Here is a 19,857-nt window from a genome sequence, read left to right on the forward strand (position 1 = left end):
CGTGTGAAAGGTCCCCTTAAAGGACACTAGGGAGTGGGGGCCCCACCCTCTTTGTGTCCCCAAACACACAGCTGTGCAGGAGAGGACTCCCAGTGCTCATTTATTCTATTGTTTGTTAATGCCAGAACATATTTACGGCCAGAAAGGGAAAATGAAAGACTGTAAAACCGGCCTCCTCCTTATATTAAGAAGATAAAAGTCTGTGTCTTGTTCAGAATTGTAACTTTTTTTTTTTCCCCCTAAATGTGGATTGTAAGAACAGTAATTACCCAACTATGTGAAGCCCAAAGCAAGTAGAGACCAGCAGCATCTAGGCGCTGCTGCTTTTTTTTTTTTTTTTTTGAGACGGAGTCTGACTCTGTCACCCAGACTGGAGTGCACTGGCACAATCTCGGCTCACTGCAAGCTGTGCTGAGCGCTGCTTGGAAATACAGAATCCTGAACCCACTTCACATCCATTAAATCAAAATCTGCACTTTATCCAGATCCCCAGGTGATTTTGTGTTCAAGTTTGACATACCTCACTTAGAAAAAAACAGTCATCACAATGACTTGAAAAACAAAGATGAGCAAATTTAAATTGTTCTAATTTTACAAGCAGAAAAATGGTCCATAAGGAGGTAGCACTGTGTGAAAGACAGAGGCTTGGGTCTGAGTGAGGCATCCTGTGTTTTCTATTGCTACTCTTTTTTGCCTCTTAGCCTAAAGAAATCTCATAGTATCCTATTTTCTCATTTGTAAAATGAGGATAAAAATACCTCTACCACAAAATTAGTATGAAGATTCAATAAGGTGACAATTAGTCAATGAACTTCTAAAATGTATTAACTAAATGGAAGAAATTCAGGTCTCTGCATCTGAAACATCTGACTTTCTCAACGCTGTCACAGCTTGGGTGACCACACATGGAGGTGGGCATGATAGTCCTAGGTTACAACTGCTATCTTGGTGTGATCAATAATAGCACTCCCTTCTTTCTTAACAGCATTTTGGAGCTAGGCACGGGGGCTCACGCCTATAATCCCTGCATTTTGGAAAGCCAAAGCTGGAGGATTGCTTGAGGCTGAATGTTTGAGAACAGGCTGGGCTACAGAGTGAGACACCATCTCTACAAAAAAATTTAAAATTAGCTGGGCATGATGGCAGACCCTGTAGTCTTAGCTACTTGGGAGGCTGAGGCAGGAGGACTGCTTCAGCCCAAGAATTTGAGGTTTCAGGGAGCTGTGATTACACCACTGCGCTCTAGGCTGGGTGACAGAGTGAGACCCTGTCCCTCTCTCATCAAAAAAGGGGTTTGGCTTGGACAACAGATCGTATTGTCACCCTATTAATAACTAACTTACTGAGTGCTTCCTATGAGCCAAACACCGCATCAGTTGTCCATAGCCTATGCTGTACTGCCCTACCAAAGAGAGGAAGGTGCCAACTGTATTCTGGGGATAAACAAAAGTGGCAGTGTTTGTTGACCATGCATAGGAATTGAAATATTTTTTAAAATAGCTTTCCTATTATTTGAAGCTAGCACAGCATTTGGAATTATTCTAGAAATAACACCAAAAAATACAAATGTTTGGCAAACATAGTTATCACCTGAATTCTCTGAATATTTTGTCATGAGTTTAAGTTGTAAGCATGTAATCTCATAAACTTGCTAAGTATTCTCTAACCTTCACAATCTCACTAGTCTAATTTAAATAACATTACATTAAAAGTTTGGTATCAAATTCTTACAGAGCTAAGTCACTGTGATAAAATACCTTGTTTTACTTATGACCATTGCGAAAACGTACCATGGTGAGAAGCTGTATACAAACTAACAATTAAGACAATCTCTGGTACAAGTCTTTGTTATTGTAATAATTCAACTCATCCTGAAGCAGAGAACTCCATCGCTGATGTCCCCTGGGCACATGAGAGGTCTAATGACAGAAAACTTGTTGAAACAAAGTCATCCAAAACAAGAAAATACTTCAGAGGCATAAAGCCAGGCACCAGGCTGCCAAGCAGCCGCCTGATTTCCCAGCTGATCCCATCCCACCCCAAGCTGTGTGTCATGGCACTGCATTTCCTCACGTGTCTATAATGGAAAAACAACTGGATTGCATGTCTCAACTAGCTTGTTTTGATATAACCAGTAATCCAGATGGCACATAATCAATAAAATAAAAATGTTGGTTAGGCCCAAGGAGACAAAATCTTAAGCCTAAATTCAGAGGAAATACTACTTTTCACTTACTTTTAAGTAGTGTTTTCTAACAAACTAAATAAGATGATCTAACATTTAAAAAATCTTTAAAAATGCTTACACTTTATCACAGACCCACCGATGGCTTAAAGAAACATAGGTCAGATGGCTTTGAGTTTTGCAGGGTTCAACACTAAACATTTTAACGTGTGATAGGGATCAAACTTCCATTTTTTCTAAAAATATGCCAATAACACTGTGTTTTACAGTTTGCGTCCATTACTAAATTTGTCCAAAAGTTTTTAGGCAGGTATGGAGGCTTGTTAAATTTTAATTTTGAAATATTTATTCCATTTATTTTATATAAAGGAGCAGAAAAGTCTCAGACAAGTTCAATGACTGGTCTAAAGTCACCTGTGTATGGGTGGTGGGTCCAGGCTCAGATCCATCTCTACCTCCCTGTTCAATGCTCTTGTCTAGACATAATTGAGAAGCATTAACACTGAAAGTAAGAAAGTTTCAAAACAACCTAAACCTGCCAAAGTTAATCTAATGCTAGCTGCACTGTAATGTTTACCTTCGATTCTTTTTCATATCTCTTGAAAGAGGATGACAGGAGAAGATTTATTACAAGTCTGTATGTCTCCTTGGAAATAGAGCTTAAGCATTTTAGCCTTGGGCTGACTTTCACAAACTAAGGTGGGAAACTAAATCTTATAATGATGCAGGACAGAAAAATTCTAAAATGAAAGCACTAGAATTTTACTGTTCTAAAAATAACACTTAAAGTAGATACGGGGCTTCCATTTTGTGAGACACATTGTCAGAAGTTTAGGCGATACATAGGAAGGAATTTTTAACTAGAAAATACCTGGAAAAAGAAAATACTCACAATGTTATAATACTGACTTGATCAACTCTAACTGAACTTTAAGGAAATTCTAAGGTGAAACTAATAGATCTACTGCCCCCCTCATTATTATTGCGTGATCTTTGGAAAATTACCTCCCCTGGCTGAGTCTAAGGTAGCCAGGGTAAGGAATCACAGTAACTACAGTAAGTCCATACAGTGTGGACAACGAGGTACCAGCCATCAACTTCACAGACTGCCAGATAGGACTAAATAAGAAAAAATTATGAGAGTATTAACTTCTGCAACATTGTTTTAAAAATATTCAGTGAGAAAGACAACCGGAGCAGCAAACATTTTAGTGTAGTGGCTAATGGACAAAACTACACAAAAAATATCAGGTTCTCTCAAAAATAAATTGGCTATATTTGGTGATTAGTAATGTAGCTAGGGTTGTAAAATTACCAGGAAAAAAAAAGATTTTAAAACAAGAAACACAGAAAGATTAAGAGGATAACACATAAGGAAGAAAGGAACTGCCCATCAGGGAAACTCTACGCTTTTATGCGTCTAATAAAATATTCTCAAAACACAGAGAGCAAAACTGGATAGAACTAAGGGGAAATGATATATCTATCATTCTCATAGTAGAAGATTTATACCTCTAAATTTTTGCTGTATCAAAAAGATTAGTTATATCAAAGATCTAAACAATACAATTAAAAGGCTGACTTACCAGACTAGTATGAAACCGCAGACCCAACAATTATAAATACACAATCCACTCAAGCACAGATGGAACATTTCTACAAAACTGATGACACATGAAGCCATAAAATAAATGTTAACAAACTGCAAAGAATCAATACCAGATAGACCAATTAACTGCATGTACATGAGTAATGGCACTGAAGAAAAGGTAAATTAATAAATGGTGTTGGGACAGTTTGCTATTCACAGGGAAGAAAGTAAAATGGATTCCTGTCTTATGCCAAACCCAGAAAGAATTTCCAACTTGATTAAAAATTGAAAGGGAAAAGAAAACATTAAAATGTTTAGAAGAAAACTGAAGAGGCTGGGCATTGTAGCTCACGCCTGTAATCCCAACACTTTGGGAGGCTGAGGTGGGAGGACTGCTTGAGGCCAGGAGTTTGAGACCAGCCTGGGCAACACAGTGAGACCCTGTCTCTATAAAAAAATACAAAAATTGGCCGGGCATGGTGGCATGCCTATAAGCCTGGGTGAAAGAGCAAGACTCTGTCTCAAAGAAAGAAAAAAAGAAAAAGAAAAAAATATATGAAAACTATTAACTATAAAGATAAGATTGATAAATCCAATAATATTAACAGGAAAGTGAAAACACAAGCCATAAACTGAGACAAGACAAATGCCTAAAAAAGGATTATTATTTCAACTACCAAGAATTTCTGAAAATCCGTAAGAAAAAGACAAATTTCCAAGTAGGAAAATGAGCATGAGACAAAAAGACATCTGACAGAAAACAAAAATGGAAAGTAAGCCAGGTGTAGTGGCACATGACTGTAGTCCCAGCTACTTGGGTGGCTGAGGCAGGAGGACTGCTTGAACCCAGGAGTTTGAGGGGCCAGTCTGGGCAACCTAGCAAGACCTTATCTCCAAATAAGATAAAACAAAACAGAAATAAATAAATAAACCCTTAAAAGTAATCAGAGAACACTGCTGCTAATTAAGACCACAATAGCATTTCATTTTATAACTACAAAATGGGCAACATTAAAACTTTTGACAATATTAAAAGTCAATGAGGATGTTACACGATAGAAACCATTGCTGAGAGGAGTATAAATTAGTAGAAACATTTTGAAAAACAACTTGGCATTATCTCATAAACGTAAAGACACGCACACCTCACGCATCCAGCAGTTCCAATCTTGTACATAGATATACAGGGGAAAGTGGAAGGATGTTCACAGCAGTAGCACAGGAACTAGCAAAAACCTGGAGGGCCCCGCGGGCCCCGCGACAGGAGAATGAGCATATAAATGAAGAAGTGGTATCTGGAATTGAACCTGTGGGCCCCGCGACAGGAGAATGAGCATATAAATGAAGAAATGGTATCTGGAATTGAAATAAATTCACTGCAGCTACATGCAACACAGAGGAATCTTAGGCATAAATTTTTTTTTAAATAACAAGATTATAAACAGCAAAACACCATTTTTGTAAAGTTCAAAAACAAAACTAAACCACACTTCTTAGGAATAAATAATATGGCAAAAAACTGATTAAGAACTGAGCACTGTACTTCCCTCTGGGAGGCAAGCGGGGCAGAGGTGGGTTCAGAGAAGAGCATGTGGTAATAATGTTTTACTTCTTAGGTTGGAGAATGGCTTCATAGCTGTTCTTTCTACAAATACTGTGTTATAACATTAAATATTAAATAAAAGAGAAGTTCATTACTTGGAGAGGCCTCTCTTCCTGCTCTCATCATTTATGAGAAGAATCTCCTGAACTGAAATGAGCCTCTTTATAGCTCCCTTCCACTATTCCTAGTAATACTGCTTTTCCTGGAATGACTTTCTTCCTTTACATAGTATCCTTCAAATAGCGTATGACAGACTTGAGTTTCATTTTTCTAGTCTAAAAATATATTTTCTTAAACCCCTCCTAATGAGAAGTGGTTTCCAATTTTACACTAAAGCAGCAGCCACCCCTCAGGATGGTTTCTAGTTCATCAGCATCACTGTCACATAGGCCCTCCGAAACGATCAAACATACTGGGCCTGGCAGCCCAGCTCCAGGCAATGTGCTGAGTACAAAGAAGCATTGTGGATAAAGATGAGGACAGTGGGAGTTTCTGTAGGGGTGGAGGAGTTAGTTGGAAACTGAGGAATTGAGGACAAAAGGGAACACAGGGAGCTACTGTGGAGCAGGGGAGAGGGTGGGCAACCAAGCATCTGGACTACCCAGGGGCTGGGCTAAGTCAGTTAGGCCACATGCAGTCACACACCTGGGGAAAATTCAGTCTGAAAAAGTGGGATGGGAACAGAACCTTAGAAATGCAAAGGCAAGGTAAAAGTATTGGACTTTTGCTCATTTTCAGAAATTTACCTAAAACCTGATGTGAAGAAATTGCTAATCTAGGGCACAGACTAATAGATCCTGCCTCCATTAGGAATCAGGAACTGGGGACAGTGAGAGAAAGAAGAGGAAACCTCTGAGGTCCCAAATGACCTGGGCATCGGAGACAGCCTAGCTTCCCCCACGGGTGTGGGGGTGGTGGGTCGGGATGGGAATTACCTTAGTTCATTTTGTGTTGCTGTAACAGAATATCTGAGACTGGGTAAATCATAAAGAACAGAAGCGTGTGTAGCTTATGATTCTGTAGGCTAGGAACTTCAAGACTGGGCAGCACCTCTGGCAGCTTCTGGGGAGAGCCTTGTGCTGCACCAAAGCACGGCAGAGAAATGGAAGGGGAACCCGGTGCATATGTAAAGGGAAAAATAGAAGAGGCAACCTTGCTTCATTAACAACCTGCTCTCGTGGGAACTCATCTGTTCCCATGACAACTAACCCACTCCAGAGAGAACTAACCCAGCTTCCAGAGAGAGAGATTACTCCATCTAAAGGACCTAATCACATCTCAAACGCACCACCTGCCAGTACCACCACATTGAGGACCAAGTCTTAACGTAAGTTTCGGTGGAGCGAACCACATTCTAACCACAGCAGGGGTCAAGGGGCCGGCGGTTAGACTGCACAGTGAGGGTGCTTAGCATTTCCAATGCTGGGTATAAGGACTTAAGACTGCCTTCTTTTCTTGAATCTAAGAACCCAATATTTGTAAAGAGCCACTGTGATTTTATGACAGATTTGGGGAGAGAGCACACTATGCCACTGCTATAGCTGGAATATCTGTCCCCTCCAAAACCCAGGTTGAAATTTAAGCCCCAATGGGGCAGTACTGAGAGATCACTGGCTCATGAGGGCTCTGCCCTCATAAATGGATCCACTGATTATAATGGATTAAGAGATGATCGTGGGAGTGGGACTGGTGGCTTTATAAGAAGAGAAAGAGAGACCTGAGCTAGCATGTGAGCACACTCAGCCCCCTCACCATGTGAGGCCCTGTGCCACCTTGGGACTCTGCAGAATCCCCACCAGTAGGAAGGTGCTCATCAGATATGGCCCCTTGACCTTGGACTTCTCAGCCTCCACAACTGTAAAAAACAGATTCATTTTCTTTATAAATTATCCATTTCCAGGTATTCTGAGGAACAGAGAACAGACTAATACAGCTACTAAATATAAATAGGTAACTAACAAGGGCATCTCACTTTCAGAATGATCAAAACATTAAAAAAAAAAAGGTGCATCTTAGAAAGGTTTAGGAAGGACAAGAATCATGCTTCCAGGAGAATGAGGACACCTGTAGATAATTCTGAAGGACAACAATCATGCTTCCAGGAGAATGAGGACACCTGTAGATAATTCTGAAGGACAAGAATCATGCTTCCAGGAGAATGAGGACACCTGTAGATAATTCTGAAGGACAAGAATCATGCTTCCAGGAGAATGAGGACACCTGTAGATAATTCTGAAGGACAAGAATCATGCTTCCAGGAGAATGAGGCCACCTGTAGATAATTCTGAAGGACAAGAATCATGCTTCCAGGAGAATGAGGCCACCTGTAGATAATTCTGAAGGACAAGAATCATGCTTCCAGGAGAATGAGGACACCTGTAGATAATTCTGAAGGACAAGAATCATGCTTCCAGGAGAATGAGGACACCTGTAGATAATTCTGAAGGACAAGAATCATGCTTCCAGGAGAATGAGGACACCTGTAGATAATTCTGAAGGACAACAATCATGCTTCCAGGAGAATGAGGACACCTGTAGATAATTCTGAAGGACAAGAATCATGCTTCCAGGAGAATGAGGACACCTGTAGATAATTCTGAAGGACAAGAATCATGCTTCCAGGAGAATGAGGACACCTGTAGATAATTCTGAAGGACAACAATCATGCTTCCAGGAGAATGAGGACACCTGTAGATAATTCTGAAGGACAAGAATCATGCTTCCAGGAGAATGAGGACACCTGTAGATAATTCTGAAGGACAAGAATCATGCTTCCAGGAGAATGAGGACACCTATAGATAATTCTGAAGGACAAGAATCATGCTTCCAGGAGAATGAGGCCACCTATAGATAATTCTGAAGGACAAGAATCATGCTTCCAGGAGAATGAGGCCACCTGTAGATAATTCTGAAGGACAAGAATCATGCTTCCAGGAGAATGAGGACACCTGTAGATAATTCTGAAGGACAAGAATCATGCTTCCAGGAGAATGAGGACACCTGTAGATAATTCTGAAGGACAAGAATCATGCTTCCAGGAGAATGGGGACACCTGTAGATAATTCTGAAGGACAAGAATCATGCTTCCAGGAGAATGAGGACACCTGTAGATAATTCTGAAGGACAAGAATCATGCTTCCAGGAGAATGAGGCCACCTGTAGATAATTCTGAAGGACAAGAATCATGCTTCCAGGAGAATGAGGACACCTGTAGATAATTCTGAAGGACAAGAATCATGCTTCCAGGAGAATGAGGACACCTGTAGATAATTCTGAAGGACAACAATCATGCTTCCAGGAGAATGAGGACACCTGTAGATAATTCTGAAGGACAACAATCATGCTTCCAGGAGAATGAGGCCACCTATAGATAATTCTGAAGGACAAGAATCATGCTTCCAGGAGAATGAGGACACCTATAGATAATTCTGAAGGACAACAATCATGCTTCCAGGAGAATGAGGCCACCTATAGATAATTCTGAAGGACAAGAATCATGCTTCCAGGAGAATGAGGCCACCTACAGATAATTCTGAAGGACAACAATCATGCTTCCAGGAGAATGAGGACACCTATAGATAATTCTGAAGGACAACAATCATGCTTCCAGGAGAATGGGGACACCTATAGATAATTCTGTGCTAATTTGGAGCAACGGCCAAGAAGTTACGCTGAAGGTCAAAATCTACAAGCACTGAGAAGAGAAACAATGACCTTTGGGTCCTTAGGTACCACAGCTCCACTAAGGTAGCCTAAAATTGAAGGAGATTTATGGGAAAACCCATCAGACTGTTGATCTATATTAAGTTTATTATGTCTAAACACCTGAACTGCAACCAAATCTGTACTCTTCTATATCTGTGGTATTGATTTTAAGATTAATTTACAATAAATTCTACTTCAGCTTTGATGTCGTAGCTTGTCAAGACGTTCTGAATCTTGAATGAGCACCTCTGGTATTTGTTATATCCGACAGCTGCATCGCACCTGCAAATCTGATAAGCATACTTCTAATTCTTCCACCACAAGGAATTCATTGTCTATGCTATGATACAGTTCTGATAAAATACTTGCAGGTGTTAATAAGTCACTGATTATCCTCTATCTGACACCTCTCTGGAATATATTTCATAATGTTAAAAAAATCCTTTCCTGAAATGCAGCAGGATAAGAAATTAGGCATAAACAGGCAACTCTGTTATTTTTTCCCTGTGAGATTAAATGTCATTTATTTACAAAGACTTGGATTTTAGAGAATTAACTTCTTATCCTTACGGCTAAGACAGCCCTCAAAATTAAAAAATAAATAAATAAAAAACCTCCTTGGTGCCTTCATGAGCGACAATAAGAGGCAAGCCCTTGAGAAGCTCAAAGCATTTACATGTCTCTTGCCTTTGGGCACGCTTTCCATTCTCCATGAGAATCACAAAATTGTAGATTCTTTAGAGACTACGTCTGTAAGTCCCTGAAGGGCACTGGATCCTGTCTTCTGTATTTGAAACTTAAATTAATTCAAAGCAGCTTAGTGCTTTCTTCCTATCTCATCTTTCTTGGATTAGATTTTGGGTTTACTCTTGTTTTCTTGCATCTAGTTCAACAATGCATCTTGTTACAGAAGAATTTAGTAAGAAGACAGGCACTGGGAAGCTCTCTCCTTTTGGACCTTACATCACACTTGGAGCAGTGACTCCACCCCTTCTTTGCTGCTGGTTGTTCTATAAGTAGATGGCAATTTAAAAAAAATTGACATTTGTATTTGTGTTAAATTTCCACTCCAGATTTTTCAAAAACATGACCACTGGGCAAGGCTCCCGGTCCTCCCGTGCAGTCACTCCCGCACGTGTGTCCTCCCACGCCCTGTGTTCGCGCCCCCCGACCCTCCCTCCCCGGCCCTGCACCAGGCACCTCCGAAACCTCCGACTCCTCCGAAACCCCTCCCGGCGGCACTGGGGCTCCCCGGTCTCCCCCACCAAGTGGCGCCTCCCTCGGCCTGACCCTGCGGAACCCTCGGAAGCGGATACCGCCTTCTCCGTCCCCTGCCTCCCACCCTGACCGCTCACCAGCTGTGTACTTGTCTGCGGGGTGCTGGGGCGCCAGGGCCGAGGCCACCCCGCAGGAGCGGCCGAAGAGAGGCCACGCGCCCGGCATGAGGGGCGAGGGCCGAGCCCCCGGAGCCGGAGCCGCCTCTCCAGGAAGCCGCTCAGGCTCTACCCTCACCCCTGCAATCCGCTTCCTCCCTGACGCCAGGGTGATTCTCTGGGAGTAAAAATGTGATTCCCACCTGAAAGCCTTTACTGGCTTTCCCTCCATTAGGATCCAAACTCCCAGCTGTGCTCCGCAGCCCCAGCAGCAGCAGACCCAACTCACATGCCCGTGTCTTTCCCTGACTCCTCCTCGGCCCTCAGCTCCCGGCTCCTGGCCAGGCCTCCCCAGCAGTCTGGAGGTGGCTTTGCCTTCGGGCGGCAACACCCTGGTCAGGCTCCGTCTCAGTTCCCCTCGGAACTAAAGACCACGGGCAATGGGATGTTGCCTGACTTATTCTTGGTTGTTTCTCGGATGCTGAGAATGGAGACTGGTCAATAGTAAAACTCAGGGTTTTCTGACTGAAGGGCCTCTCTGTCCTCAGTAAGTGTTTTTTAGTGGAACAGATGAGTGCTGCTGAGAGCTGACTGGTGAACGCCGCTTTCTGTATTTTTCCCAGACCGCCTTCCTCCTGCACTCCTCTCCCCAGCCTCCCCAGCTCCCCCAGGCACAGCCCTCCTGGCCCTGCCTGTGCGCGGGGCTCTGCTCTAAGGCACCTCAGGCAGGGAGCAGTCACCGAACTCCCAATCGTTCCCAGCCCCCAAAGCACATGACCACAGAGCGATTCTGCTATCACTTGGCAGGGGATGCCCGTCCGTGTTATTGGCCAAGTCTACGTAATTCCCAGAACAATTCTTTGTAGATTAATGGATGGGTAGTTAATTGGATCACAAATTTGACGCCTTAATAACTGAAATATATGATGCTGAAGAGTCACTCAGATTACCTATCCAGAATATGATTCATTATTCTTTTTTTTTTTTTTTTTTTTTTTAACAGTCTCACTCTGTTGCCCAGTGGCGCAATTTCGGCTCACTGCAACCTTTGCCTCCCAGGTTCAAGTGATTCTCCTGCCTGAGTAGCTGTGACTATAGGCATGTGCCACCACACCTGGCTAACTTTCGCATTTTTAGTAGAGACAGGGTTTCACAACGTTGACCAGGCTGGTCTCCAACTCCCAAGCTCAAGTGATCCACCTGCCTCAGCCTCCCAAAGTGCTGGGATTACAGGCATGAGCCACTGTGCCTGGCCAGAAGATCACCGATTGTTCTACAGATAAAGTCCAAAAAAAAAAAAGGAATGACCAAATAATATTACACATCTGGAGACATAATCAGAAGAAGAGTCACAAATAAAGGTGGTTAAGGTCCTTCTGTTTCTATTCATCCCCTCATTTAATTTCTTTTAGTGTTTTTGTGTGTGTGCGCGAAACAAGATTCTAGGTGCTAAGGATTCACAGATGAATACAATTTACATTTGTACCGGGGGTACATACAGTCTGAGGGGGAAAAATATCACCTTATATAATACGGTTCTAGTATAATCAGAATTCCAAGGGAAGGGAAAGAATGCATCTTCCAATGTACACGTGGACAGTAAACAGCACAATGTACAACTTATAGCTAACTTAGTGTAAGGTACCTCACACTTTAATTTAAAAATCTTTAATATTAGAATGCATCATTGAAATTTAAGCCTTAAAATTAAGGACTTTTCAGACTAAGCATCACAGAGATGCTAAGCATACTGGCAAAACATGGCATGCCGTTTAGTTTAATGAGACAACATAAAAATTCAGACCAAGAAAATAAATATTCAGAAGCAAAGGCTTTTTAGAAGTGAGACACGTTGGAATGCCTAATCTACTACAGAGCTTGTTTCTTCATCTGGAAAATGCAGATAAAGTGTTTTCCTTGTGGGGTGGTTATGGGGACTAAATGGTAGATTACCAGGCCTATAATAAAGGGTAGCTATTTTTCAACACATGACTACATGCTAAGACTATGATTTAATAGGCTGGCAAAAGAAAAGATATGGAATCAGGAAGAAAAGAAGCAATAAAAGGTTTGTTACTAACAGAGGGTGAGTTCTGAAAAAGCAAGAAGAGTTCAACTTATCCAGGATGTCATAAACGCCAACTATCACAACCCAAAGGACAATATGACAAGATTACTGTACCTACCTGTCCAGTCTGATAATGTCTGGCAAATTGGTTAACTACTCGATAATCATTTGCAAAGTACTCCATCAGAATAGAAGGAACCTCAGCAAAATCAGTAGGGCACCTGGTCCCTAAAACAAGAAAAAAAAAAAAAAGTTGGCATGAATCAAATCGATATATTTATCTTACTTTTTATGTACCCTTTAAAACTTTTATTTGTACTTCTGATGAACTATAAGTTTTAATTCATTAAATCAATATTTTTCTTCTATAAATTTACTGTGCATATTTGCAGAAAAGTTTATTATAATCCTATATATTTTCCTTTATATCAAAATTAAAACAAAATATTTGCACAGCTGCCAAAACACCTTATAAAGCAATGGCTCACACCTTTTACAAACAAACCTGTCTTCAGCTATGCTGGCTATACATGAAACAAAGTAAAACATTTCTAATATTAATATAGTGTTCGTATTTAATTCACTAAATTCCATTACCTAATACTTTTATCCTTCCTTTGTTTTACAAGTACTTTATTTTATTCATTTATCGCTTTTTGTAACAAAGTCAATTCTCAGTGAGGAAAAGAAGTATTTTAAACTCAAAATTACTTAAAGTAACAAATCCTGTAAGAAATTTAGATGACATTTAATGATTCTGTTCAGCCCACCTACAGTCTTTTCAATGCCTTCTCCTTGTCCAAAATACTGTGTGTAAAGTTAGTTAATAAATGCTGGATGCCAACGATTCACTAGTGGTCTAATGCTGACCATATGTGATAGGGAGCTTAAGACTTAAGGATAAGACAACGAAGAGGAAAGTCTGTAATATGATAAAATATGGCCACATATTTAGCAGCATAAAAACTACAAAGCAGACCTATGATTTTATACAGGGGAAAGATTAAAAGGACTTCATCATACTTTTTAAGCATGCTTTATTTAAATTAAAAGCTAAAAGGACTTCATCATACTTTTTAAGCATGCTTTATTTTGTTTTCTGATTTTGAATATAGAGACCATTCGCTGACTTATTAACTCTGTGGAAGGTATTAAGGAGATACCTTGTTATTCACACACACATAGCCACAAACTTAAATTCAATATAAAACACTGTAAAATGTAAAAAGGGACAAACTTGAAAGACAACTGAGATTATTCCCTGGTGAAAGCTGTTAGCAAGCATGGAAAAAAGCACTGGAAGATCAGGCTGCACAACTACGGGGAGGACAGGATGAGGCAATCTGAGATAAAGACCACAGGACATGGTAAAATGATCACATTTTCCAAATGAAAAGCCCCTTTCCCAATTTAAAAGAAAATGCATGTTTGTAAAGGATTGTAGTAAATAAAAGCCCTCCTCATGGCTCACCAGTGACGTGTTGGTAACGAGTACGTCCTAGCATTGAATGCATGGCATGTCCCATTTCATGGAAAAGATTTTCCATCATGCCAGGAGTTAGCAAAGTTGGAGAACTCCTTGAGGAACGCGGAAGATTCAGCATAAGAACTACAACTGGGAGTTGATAGTCTCCGTCTTCCTTTAGTCTGCCTCCACGGATAGTGAAATGGCAATCCTTTAAGAATCAGAAAACATAAAAGGAAAAGAAAGTATTTGGTAATGTGAAGAGTAAAACAGTCTTAATGAATATAAAATTTCACCAAAATGTGTGAGTGTAAACTTTAATTATATTCTTATTCTATCTATGTACATATATATACCTTTTCTTGACATTTTTTATTCTGCTAAATTTTTAATTTTTTAAAACATCAAGAAACACATTCAGTTTATATGGATTAATTCATTAATTTGGTCCCAAAATATGCATTGAAATGATGCTGTGCCAGATGCTGGAAACAAAGTCAGCAAAGAGCTTAGGAAGGGACACTAACATTTACTCTGAGTCCCTACTATGTGTCAGATAATGAACTAGTAAGTACTTTCCGTGTCTCTTGGCTATTTTTTTTTTTTCATTTTTTAAGATAGGGTCTTGCTGTGTTGCCCAGGCTGGAGCGCAGTGTTGTGATCACAGTTCACTGCAGCCTGGACCTCCACGCCATCCTCCTGCTTCGGCCTACTGATTGGCTGGGACACAGTGTGCTCCACCACACCCAACTAAGTTTTTAGATTTTTTTGTAGAGATGGGAGTCTTACTATGTTGCCAGGGCTGGTCTTGAACTCCTGGGCTGAAGTGATCCGCCAGCCTCAGGATTACAGGCCTGAGCCACCACACCCAGCCTCTCTTGACTTTTATCAGTTGAACGAGATGGGATCTAAACTAGTGTAAAGCAAGGGATCCGGATCCAGAGTAACTTACTCTGAAATAGGCACTACACTGAGACTCACATACACTGTATCACTTATTCTCCACAACAACCCTGTGTAGCAGGTATCTCACTTTTCAGATGATAAAACTAAAACTAGTCTTAGAATTATTAAATATGTCCAAGGACACCTAGCTAGAATTGCCGCACCTTGGATCTGAACCCAGGCTGACTATTAGGAGCCAGGGCTCCTAATCACTAAGTTGAGTCTCCACCACCCACCCATTTAAGCAAAGAGGAAGAACACTGGCCGCAGAGTCTGGTGACCTGCACCCTGTTCCTACCTTTCACACCTAATAGCCAAATCATCTTGGAAAAGAATTTGCCTGTGCAAGCCTCATCTCTAAAATGCTTCCTTGTCAAATCCCACAGTGGCTGTCCAGAATTCATAAGCTCACATCTGTTAAAATCTGTGCTTTGGAAATTGTGAATCACTATTCAAACATAAGATACGTTATTTCTGTTATAACTTATAACCTAAACTCTTGACATTTCCCATCAAGCTACATGAAACTGCTAAAGCTGACTGGCTGTCAAAGTCAGCCAACGCTAAAGAAAAGGAGATGAGCTGCCTCAAGTCTTCCACATAAGGAGCTACTTGGTGGTTGGTAAGGTTTCCACACGGAATATCTTCTGCAGTTTTAGAATAGGTTCATTGTCAAGTATGGAAAAGAGTTAAAAGTTGGGGATCTGATTGGGAGGTATGTCTTCAAGTCCTAGCACTTCTGACCAAGTAGCTTAACCTCTCTGGCTTCATTTTCCTCATAACGTGAGTACCTAGTCTAAAGGTTGAGGTGAACATTAAAAGGCTGATGGGTATAATGGATTCAGTGCACTGGTTGGCACAAATAAGGATTCATAAAATGTCAGCTGTCATTATTACTATAATTAATACCATGACCCAGATAAAAGTGACAAATACAGACTGATGTAATTATTTCCATAAACTTTTTCATTTTAAAATGCTATCTTAATTTCAAATGTATATATTTGGTAACCATCATTAATAACTTTTAAATATCATGGATTTTAAAAATGATACAAAGTTCACATTAATACAAATGAAATGCTGATCAGTTCTAGAGAGAACAGTTTATAAAGAAAGGATCACCTGATGTGGCTTGTCTGCTCGCTGAAAAAAATCACAGTAGATGTACCCCAACAATCCCTCAGATTCATGAACGACAGCCTAGAAAAAAAAATTTTAATTTGGTGGTAAATTAGGCCATCCGATTCTCTAAAATCCCTAGCACAAGAATCTGTATATTAGACATCCACAACCACACATATAGACATTTTAATTACATCCGACATCCCATATTGTCTCGAGATAGATTCTCTTTTCCCCACATCCTCTTCTGCTCCATCTCTTGAATGATTTTGGTTTTGGAATTCTGTGTCCAGGAGAGGAAATCCTCCTCATGAGGGCCTTCTGTCCTGACTGCCTGTCCTCTACAACACCTTTACTAACCACCACAAGAGTTGAGAAGAAGTGCTGGCTGGACAATTTTAGGAGCAAAAGTATTTTTCCTTCAAATCCTGGAATGTCATGATATATGCCCAAGCAAATTATAACCCTCGAATTTGAAAACGCCACAATGCAGCTCCCAGCTTGAGTTAAAAAATCAGCTATCACTATCTATCCCCTCTCCAAGAGGCAGAGCTTATAGGAGAGACTCAACTGCTACTCTCCATCTTGCCTTCTTTGTTCTTTCAGAATTTAATGATTCCATCAAAGAGAACCCCGATTTTGTGCTTTAAAATTACCTGCAAGTATATATTCATTGTTCATCAAACATCTATTAAGCACCTACTTGGTGCCAGGAACTGTTCAAGACACTTGGGATACAGAAGTGAAAGCAACTGACAACAGGGCTGGACCCCGGTGGAGTGCACACTCTGCAGTTCTGGGGAAACCTCTTCATCACCCGCATTTTGTCCTCTCAGTCTCCTCTTATAAACTTTTCTTTTTATTATAGCTCAGCATTTTATCAATCTCTATCTTTTTCGGAAATTTGTAATACAGATATTGAAGTAAATCAATGCAGTGATGAACGTCCTCTCCCCTGACTCTCCTTTCAATCCCACCACCACACCTACTCTCCACTCACAAGACGTGGCCGAGAGACAATGAGATTGTTTACATTTCTTAAAATATAGTGAAGAAAGCAGTGTGGTAAGCATGCTAGCAAAAATCAAACAACAAAACAATACAATGCCTTAGTGACAAACACAGGTCAACAAAGCCTCAAATCCTATGAGGAAAAATTTAAAAGATTCATGCCTCAAATAAAGTGGGCCTTCACAGGACAAAGATGATTGCCAGGTTTGAAGTTATTATCAAAGAAGTTAAATAAATCAGAACACAGGACGTAAATTAATATCTGATGCAAATATAAGCCCCTACAACATGGCATGGGGGCTGGAAAGAAAAAAGGTCACTCATGCAATGGATTTGGGAATTAACCAAAAGGGACACACAGCACTGAAGGTACATACAAAGTAATGGCCAATCTTCCTCTAACTAGAATTTGTGGATATATGAAGGTGTATATATATTCAACCTTCTATCAAGTTCCAAACAACTTTTTTAGAAAACTCTGCTGTTTTATGTTTAGATCCTTTATACAGTGTCCTAAATCAAAAGTGCAATTTGGATTTTTTTTGTGAAGCAGAAATAAGGCAGGGACACACTCAATCAGGGCAAAGTTAATGTAAACATGAAACTGCTGTTGACTCAACTCCCAAACCGAAAGGCTAACGCATACAACTGCAGGCTGAGTGGGAGCTCACCAGTTTTCGGACATCTTCACTCCACACCTCTCCTTTTGCAGGCTGCTCTGCATATAATGAAATCCCCAATAGTCTGTTTAGCAAAATATTCAGGCCTTCCATGCATGCTCCAAGAGAGAAGAACGGGCAATATAGGCTGGGCTCAATATTATACCTAAGAGAAGGAAGAAAAGTTCAACAGCATCTTTGTTTATTTCAATTTCTGAAGGTAAATTCAATTAACTTTTCATTTACTACTTAAGATCACTGGAGCTAAAGAAGGATTCAAAACATAAAAGTGCATTTATATCATTTGAGGGGTTTTCAGACAGTGTTCTTCAGAATGACAGTCTGATTATTACTAGTGTTAGTCATAAGTCAGTAATTAAGGTAGACATATCACTCCCTAATCTTTGTCCCTTCCATTTTATTTACTCCTTTACTACTAACCCAATTAAGCACTGTCTCAACTGCTCACTGTATACATACTTATATGCAAGATATGACCAGTTTCAGTTATAATGGTAACTCTTATCTCATGAGTTATATTCTAGAAACTCATGACTTATATCACATAAATATTAAATGAATAAAAACCCTGAGGCACATTAAGTGAATTTAAAGTTCTCATCCAGTAAAATATTCATTTATGAAAAAAATGCCTGCAATATAAAGATTAAGATCTTATCTGTTTTATAGGTATCTTAAATTAAGGACAACATAACTAGTAAGGTGAATTATTCTTCACCCAAAAATAACTTTTTCTGTTCTATATATTCCAACATAAACCAAAACAAATCCAAAATATGTGATTTGAATGTTTACATTTGAGTCATTAAGTCAAGCCAAAATATATAACCACAGCCAAAAATAATGGCTCTGGAATATTGTAGGTCTTCATTATACATCTACTTTTTGGGATTACCAAAATATACATTTTTTTTTCAATTGGCTTTGTGATTCTAGAACTGCACAACATTTCATTCCATAAAATAAGAGTCCCTACAAATTTATCTATAAAATATACACAAACATAGTTACTACTAAATGAATGAGTTTAGCAAGTGAACATAAATTGCACAACACATGAGACTTTGGCTATGGACATCCACAAATTTACACCTTAATTTCTGACTGATTTTTCATTAAACAGAGTCCTAGTGTTGAAAGAGACATCCGTGACCAGCGCCCTGGCTCCCTGGTTCGTTCACTCAAGCGCGCCATCGGCAAACCTGCGGGTGCTGGAGGAGGGGGTCAAGAGCCTTCGTGTCTAAGCAGCTCGCGCTGAAGGAGGCCAAGAAGTGAACCAACTACACTGTGTCCTGGGCCTGGAGCGGTGGGCACACAGCCGGCGCGCAGGAGGCAGTGCTGAAGGATGAATGAATGAGCACCGCACAATGGGAGAGCAAAGGAGAGCGTGATGACTTTACCTGCGGAGTGCAGAGTAGCACCAGGGAAAGCTTCTCGGATAGGAATTAAGAAAGAATCGGCCGGGTGCTGTGACTCACGCCTATAATCCCAGCACTTTGGGAGGCTGAGGTGGCGGATCACAAGGTCAGGAGTTCAAGACCAGTCTGGCCAGTATGGTGAAACCCCATCTCTACTAAAAATACAAAAATTAGCCGGATGTGGTGGCTGCCTGTAATCCTAGCTACTCGGGAGGCTGAGGCAGAGAACTGCTTGAACCCAGGAGGCAGAGGTTGCAGTGAGCTATCACGCCACTGCACGCCAGCCTGGGCGACAGAGTGAGATTCTCCATCTCAAAAAAACAAACAAACAGAATCAGACTTTGCAAGGCAGGGCTGGGATGAGGAATGGAAAATGGGAATCATAATAGGAATTCTGGGCGGAAGCGATGGTGTAACTGAAGTATGACGGCATAAAATAGCCCGGTAACTTCTAAAAAGGATGTGGTTAAAGACGAAGCAGTTACCAACACAGGGATAAATGGAGAAAGAATGGGAGCAGAGTCTGGAAAAGGCAGGCAGGGGCCAGAAAACAGAGCGCCTGGTCCACTAAGCTGAGGAACCGGGACCATGCACCACAGGCCACGGCCTCTAAGCTTCCTCACCAATGCATACTAAAATAACTTTTGAGTATTCAACCTTCTATAAGTACATTTATAAAGTATACTCA

General features: G+C 40.6%; 1 protein-coding gene across 2 annotated transcripts in view; it reads right to left on the reverse strand.

The window, feature by feature from the left end:
• Positions 1-19,857, reverse strand: part of MIPEP (mitochondrial intermediate peptidase) — a 213,211-nt gene that overhangs the window by 148,478 nt on the left and 44,876 nt on the right. For both annotated transcript variants that reach the window (XR_013407934.1, XM_001090198.5), the window contains exons 11-14: positions 17,743-17,896; positions 16,061-16,138; positions 13,997-14,201; positions 12,644-12,753 (exon numbers count right to left, since the gene is read on the reverse strand). Coding sequence is in view for 1 of the 2 variants with exons in the window: in XM_001090198.5 (XP_001090198.3) it covers positions 12,644-12,753; positions 13,997-14,201; positions 16,061-16,138; positions 17,743-17,896 (547 nt within the window). In the remaining variant the exon portion in view is untranslated. The remainder of the gene's footprint in view (positions 1-12,643; positions 12,754-13,996; positions 14,202-16,060; positions 16,139-17,742; positions 17,897-19,857) is intronic.

This window comes from Macaca mulatta, chromosome 17 (assembly GCF_049350105.2).
Source record: "Macaca mulatta isolate MMU2019108-1 chromosome 17, T2T-MMU8v2.0, whole genome shotgun sequence".
Classification (NCBI taxonomy): domain Eukaryota; kingdom Metazoa; phylum Chordata; class Mammalia; order Primates; family Cercopithecidae; genus Macaca; species Macaca mulatta.